Source organism: Rhea americana, unplaced genomic scaffold (assembly GCF_003343005.1).
Source record: "Rhea americana isolate MKP2758 unplaced genomic scaffold, rheAme1 scaffold_6, whole genome shotgun sequence".
NCBI lineage: Eukaryota > Metazoa > Chordata > Aves > Rheiformes > Rheidae > Rhea > Rhea americana.
Window position 1 is genome coordinate 216384 of NW_028186756.1, and position 6861 is coordinate 223244.

At 39.4% G+C, this 6861-nt stretch overlaps 1 protein-coding gene across 3 annotated transcripts in view; it reads left to right on the forward strand.

Moving 5' to 3' along the window:
- The window catches only part of AMOT (angiomotin), a 52547-nt gene that overhangs the window by 38161 nt on the left and 7525 nt on the right, over positions 1–6861 (forward strand). For all 3 annotated transcript variants that reach the window (XR_014897661.1, XM_085319708.1, XM_085319709.1), the window contains 2 exons: positions 1951–2100; positions 4543–4733. Coding sequence is in view for 2 of the 3 variants with exons in the window: in XM_085319708.1 (XP_085175834.1) it covers positions 1951–2100; positions 4543–4733 (341 nt within the window). In the remaining variant the exon portion in view is untranslated. The remainder of the gene's footprint in view (positions 1–1950; positions 2101–4542; positions 4734–6861) is intronic.

Consider the following 6861-nt stretch of genomic DNA (forward strand, 5'->3'; position numbering starts at 1 on the left):
AACAACTAACATTTATAATTCTTACTGACACAGGAAGATGAAGTGTATTTTGTGAAGGGGGGGGGAAAAAAACCCAGACCGTCTTTGAAAAGCGACTGAACAAGCCGTGCCGTACTTCAGATCTGGCGCACGAGTTAAACGTGTGCAGACAGTGCTAGTAAGTGAGGCAAGAGCGTGTGTTGCAACGTTTCACCTGCAGGCTGGGCTTTCAAAGGGAGCGTTTCCGTGGAATTTCTGTGTCCTAGTTCTTTTTTTGGCTGGGCTCTTGGTATTCTTTGAATGTAGGCCAAAGAGTTGATCTACTCATGCACATTCCCAGCTTTATAAATTATGAAATTACTAACATGTTGTCATCTCCTTTGGCAAGGAGAACTTTACCTGTGTGTTAGATTTTTTTTTCTTTTTTTAAGGAATTTAAATACTTTGTAGTAGCCACTGGGAGACCACAGGTCCTTCCTTCATTTTATATACAGAAGAATGRGAATACTCTGATTTTCACTAGGTTATTATTCAGCTTGATGCATCACATTTCTCTGGTAGTGAGTTTATTAGGTTGTTCCTTACACATGTGCAGGAAAATAAGCTTGTGTGCAAAACCAAGGGATGAGGCACTCTTGATTTCTAGGTTCTGCAGCTGACTCAGATTATCATTTTTGGCTGGTTACCCAACTGCTTAGAGCTACTGTTAATCTAACTGTAAAATTGTTACATTAATATATACTTTACTGGAGTCTGAGAGAGCTTAATTCACTGTGATTAAGCACTATGATCTGGGATAAAAAAGTTCTATTTAATAAATCACTTTTATTGTTTTTTTTCTGCAGAGCAGCAATTGAATATCAAATTGTATTAAAATGTTTTTGTCCCTTCCAGTCTGAACGAGCTTGAAATCTTGAGCGATCAAAGAATAAAAATAACTTTCTGCTGTACGTGCCCTGGTGGGAAGGCCTTTGGCTGGATTACTCACTATTTACTGTAACTTTTATTATAAAATMCTTGTTTGGGGAAAATCCTCTAGGGCAGCAACATTCATGCTGTGATTAGATGCCTACTGGCCTTAGAAAGGGAAGAAAAGGATACCAGGCCTGGGTTTCTCAGTGTTACGAGATTTCCTTCTCTGCTACTTGTGTTCCAGTCTCTGGATTGCTTCAAGGAACAGGAGCAATAAAAAGTGAAAATTTTGAGGAAAAGTATGGTAAGACCTTCTTGGAAAGAGGATACAATACGAGTGGCTCATTGCATTCAGATCAAAGGTCCAGCAAGTCCAGTATCCTGTCTCCCCTGTACCTTATAATTGATTCCTAGGGAATACTATAAGAATAAAGCAAACTGAYGTTTTCTCAGAATACTCTGCCTGCTTCCATGAAGGACTTTTTGAGCTAAAAGTAGTGGCTTTTGTCTTTATTGTTTATCCCTTGTTGTATTTTTTCCTCCATGAAGTTGTACAGTAGCTTTTTGAACTCGCATAAGGGGATTTGTGTTTTGCATCGTGGTGCTTCTTTGGGCTTGGGCTCTGACTTTTAGGACAAGTTGCCTTCTTCCTACTGCTTTTGTATTTAAGTGTTTATCTCAATCAGAGTTAAAAAGGCCATGCCCTGCGTTTGCTACAGCAGACCAGCTAATGGTAATTACTAATTTTTTCCTTCAATCGGTATGTTTTAATCTGTTTGTTTTCTTTAATWTCTTTGATCCTGTTTGTTACTTTGCTGTAGGACCGCAATAGGATCCTGTGGCTCTTGGTTCAGGTTGTGCTAAAACTCATGAAAGAGAGGGGAAAGGGCATAGYTATTTGGAGTGTCTGGAGTCCAAAGCAGGAGTTTGAGGCACGCTTAAAGCAGTAACCTGGAAATATTCCTGCTGGGCAGTCTCTGTGCTCTGTCTTGTCTATAAAGCTGGAAGCTGGCTTGCTTGTTTTCATTATTTAGGTTACCTTTTTTCCCTTTGTTTCAGCTCAAAAAGAAGCAGGTCTATGTTGAGAAGGTGGAAAAGATGCAACAGGCATTGGTTCAGCTGCAGGCAGCGTGCGAGAAGCGGGAGCAGCTGGAGCATCGGCTACGGACCCGGCTGGAAAGAGAGCTGGAATCTCTCCGCATGCAGCAGGTACCCACTGTTTGTCCATGCCCTGCTCTGTTTCTTGTAGGATTGAACATTACAACATGCATGAAAGAAGGGTAATATTTTTTTCCATCTTCTAAATTAGAAATGTTTTATTTTGGTAGCTAGTGTCATGGACTTGCTGGCTTTGATTTTTCTTCTTTTTAGTTGATTGAAGTATTGCACTTTAACCAGAAAATTTAGATAAGGGAGCAATAGGAGATCCATCATAYGATGAGGTTCAGACAGAGCCATAGAGCTAGTTGCTATTCTATCTTTAAATAACCTGCTTTATGGTATTTTATATTATTTTAAAAAAATATTGTTTGCAATTTGAAATTTTATATAATATTATCTAACAGCTGGACTGAATAATGGCCAAAAAAAAAAAAAAGCCATTAAAAAGCTTTTGGCTGTGGAGAAACAATTCCATAAATGCAGTTGATGCAAAGTGACAGGAGTTTCATGTAGAATATGTTCTTCCAATTGTAACTTTTATCTTTTCCTGTRGAAGGAATGAGAAGTAAACTGTGCAGTTGGTGAATTGGATGTGCAGTGTCAGATTTATTTCAACATGTGTTAAACATAGGTGAATTGGCAGATTGGTAAGTTTTGCTGAAAATAGCATGCGGCCTTATGTTCTAAATTACGTTTAGTTCCAGGTTAATTTTAGTCCTCAACTGCCATATCTGCATAGGAGCTGATACTTAAATCTTAATCATATTTTTGTTTTGGTTTGAGTAAGGGTTATGGTGTGCAAATGAGTGTGAGTTAAAACTTGACAGTGCATCTGCACCCATATGGTAAAAGGGGGTAAAAGAATGAATTACATCATACCAGGCTTGTATTTAACAGACAACTGTTTTGGGAGCCGGTTCGTATTGTATTTAAAAGTCCAGTTGTGTAAAGGATGTGGCATTATAAACGCATAGCATATTAAATTGTTGACTTCCTTCATTTTTACTTGTATTGGTGTGATAACTAACTGATGCTCTTCCTAATGACACAATAGGTATAAGTTTGCTTAAATTAAGAGGAAACAAGTTAGCATACTTTTATTGGAAGCATCTCAAAGGGAAAGATTCTATGCTGGCATTTCAGGTTAAAAAATAATTGTTTGAAAATTCTTCCTGTTTGACACACATGTGCATAATGAGTGTACTTTGATAAAGTTGTTTCTTCTGTGTTAGCTTTAGATTAGGTACTGCAGACCCTACAACWTCTGACTTTGAGTCTGAGCCAAAACAACAAAAAAAAAACACCTTGTCTGCCCAAGTTCTTTCCTTTTAAATGATTTTTTGTGTGTGTGTTTTTAATCCTGCCAATCCCAGACAAGACTCCCATATAAAGCTGTGTATTTTATCCTTTGGACTTTTAGCACAGCAAATCTCAATTCTCTTTCATGTTCAAGAGAAAAGGAACACTGTCTTCCAGATCTTGCTTTAGAACTGAATTATTTTTAATCTCCAGTTAGCTAAGCCACACAGGTCATATTATTTCAATAATCAAATCCTTTTAAAATATTATGTGGGTTTTTTTTTGTTGTTTTTTTTGTTTGTTTGTTTTTTTCCTGAAGGTAGGATAGTTCTTGTAAAGTACCTGGTCTAGTTCTCTTGTTTCTATTACCCTTTCATCACTGGCCAATATTATAAAACACCTCTCATTTAAAATTGATCTTTCATTTAAAAAAGATGTATCTTAGGAGGTTTGGAGCTGAGATTTTAACAAAAGCGTTCATTTAACGTGATTATTGCAATAGGACTATTCTCACGCTGCTTGATTCACGTGGTCCAACTCTGAGCACCAGAGTGTTAAAGTGAGTTGTACTTCTGTATCCCAGTTCTGCTCTTGCACAAACTGGTGCAAGTCCCGTGAAATCAGTGCATTAGTTAGTTTTTGACTGACACAGCGTTGGAAGTAAGTCTCTGTTACTTTAGGCAGTAAGCGTGGGCTGAAGGCATCAGACTTGAGCAATACGATGCGCAGCTCTCCAGCACGTTCACATGACTTTGCATGTGGGAAATGGTCTTAAGGAGTATTTTTTAATCAGAGATATTTGCTTGTTGGCATTGACCAGCTCTGGAGGAAGCACTGTAGCGCAGATGCTGTGAATGAAGCTGTCTTTCTTGACAGCGCAGTGTCTGGGATTTGACTTTTGAACTTCAGCATTCGTAAGCTAGAAGGTGCCTTTCTTGTGTTGTATGAGCTTGTTTTCAGGTTTTRACAGAGATGGGCTGAACGTTCACCTTAAGTGCTAAAAGAGAGCATGAGCATCACCTAGTCTGCCCAGCTTGGCACAGGCTGCAGTGTTGCCCTCCAAGGGGTTCTTGTATCAAGCCAGTACTGCTCTGCACCAGCCTCAGTCCCACGCACAAAAAGCAAAGCAAACAACCCTGAGTCTTAGAGTTGCATCCTGACACTTCTTTTTGTTTTACTTTTGGAAATCAGCGCCAGGGTACGTCTCAGGCTGCCAACGTCTCGGAGTACAACGCCACAGCACTCATGGAGCTCCTGCGCGAGAAGGAAGAACGGATTCTTGCTCTGGAAGCTGACATGACCAAGTGGGAACAGAAGTACCTGGAGGAGAGTGTGATGAGACAGTTTGCTTTGGATGCAGCTGCAACTGTGGCTGCTCAGAGGTAAATGAGACTACTCATTGTACAAGGATTATTTTCTTTTTCCATTTGATAGTCATATTTCCTAACAAGGAATGTTGTCATACCACCCACTCATGATACCTTTCCTTGYAGTCCAAACAGCATCTAAAACTTCTGCATGTAAATGGAGCTTGGCTGCTTTTCCTGGGAGCTGTGTAATTGCCAAAAATTAGAAACTTTTTTCCAGAGGAAGATTCATCCCCTGCCATGCAAGAGCCATTTTCCAGGCTAGAATTGTTCTGAGCCATTCCTAGAAGCTATTGATTCCAAAATAGATGCATGAGGGAAGGTATTTTGGTTTTGTTTTGTTTTTAAACAGGAATCAGTCCTCGCTGAAGTCATATGAGATGGGGTAAGCTTGGTGATTCACATCATTCACCCTGAATGGCTTGCTTGTTCTCCAGACTGTTTTTGCAAATTACTTTGTGTTATTATCCGCAACATGGTTACTAACCCGAGACATCTACTAGGAAATTCTGCTCAAAGCATTCTGCTGTGCGTGGAGGGCATTGCTTGTGAGGGTGGGAAGGGAAGGGTGTCTGAAATTTGGTGACAGGCTCACATTCCAACACAACTGTCCAGAAACACTTCATATGACTGTAAATAGGCCCGAGTGCTTCAGCTAGTTGGTAAACAAGAACTTCTGTTGAAGTGCAATTCTTTAACATTAAGTAGTGCTTACAAGTAATTTTATTGCTCACTGGTTTCTGGCTCTTCACAGCTGCAGATTTTATTTTAGCTTGTTTCAAATAGGGATGTTATCGCAACTGGGTTCTTAGATCATAACATCATCCTAGAATTCCAGGGGGAAAGTTGCAAATCTGCTAGGTTAGCATTTAGAGTTATCTTATCTTTCTTCAGAAGCAGGCTGTTATTTTAGAGTATTGATGCTTCTTGTGCACTGTTTTCTGCCTCTCCAGAGATTCCCTAAAGGCCCTGCTCTGCTCTCTAGAGGCCATGTTATATTTTCAGCATGCACTGATAAGTAGGGGTCTGGTCTATCATTCTTCATAGAATGAGAGGGGATGTGTTGGGCCTGTGCAGGTTTTGTTACACGAACAAGAATGCTTTCCAGTCAAGAAAGAGCCAACCTTTCATACTTAGTTTTCCATTTCTTTCTAACTGCTTCTCCCTTAAAAGAGACTGTTCCATTAACACGAATGCTGTGGAAGTTTGTATGCAGTTGGGACATAGGGCATACCCTCCTAAAAACACACAACGGCCCTGAAGGCATTCCACTAATTTCAGTGGCAGCCTCTTCTACCTTGCACACAAAATTGCTTTCCCTTTCCTTTTATAGCAGAAAATAGTATCCCTTAGGCAGCTGAGGTTGCAGAAAGGATACTTCAGAGGAGAGGCAGGAATCCGGGTCAGTTTAAGCTTCTTTGTGCCCTTCAGTGCTTCGTGCTTTGCTGTTCCTGATTTTGTCTCTGTTTTGTTTTGTTTGTTTGCTTTAGGGTTAAAGGTATCTTCACTAGCCAGTTTCATAGTCCTGCTGAGTGTGAGGGAACAAATTGTCYATTATAATGAGTTGAAGCTAATGTCATAGTAAATTTATTCTGATTGAACAGCAAAAAGTAGGATGAACTATACATTATATTTTGGTTAGTGGACTGAACTATGTAGTGCTATGTAGTGTCAGTCTAAAACAGTTTTTAGCTTACTCCAGGTTGTTTGGACCAAGCTATTTAGAATTGCTTATGGAATTTTGATGCCTTGTTTTCTTGGTATTCAGATCTCCTGTATGACTCTGTTAGATGGGGAAGGGACAGCTTTACATGTGAAGCTAAATTTGCACTGTCTCAATCACAGAAAAGTGCCTGATGTTCTATACTGATTTCCTCCTTCCTCGTGTTCTTGGATTTGCCCTGTCAATCAGTTTACAGTAGTAAAGTTTTATCCGTTAAAGTAACTGATAAAGTTAGTAAACTTAAATCAGTTTACATTACTACAGTAGCAGTTCAGTTAGTCAGTTTGAAAAATCATAGATTGGCATGGGATAGATAGTAGATTAAGTATTGTTACAATGACTTGCGTGTTTTTGTAACCCTTCTTTCATTAGGACTGAGAGTTGGATTTATGGAAGACACTGAAACAGCCTATACTAAAA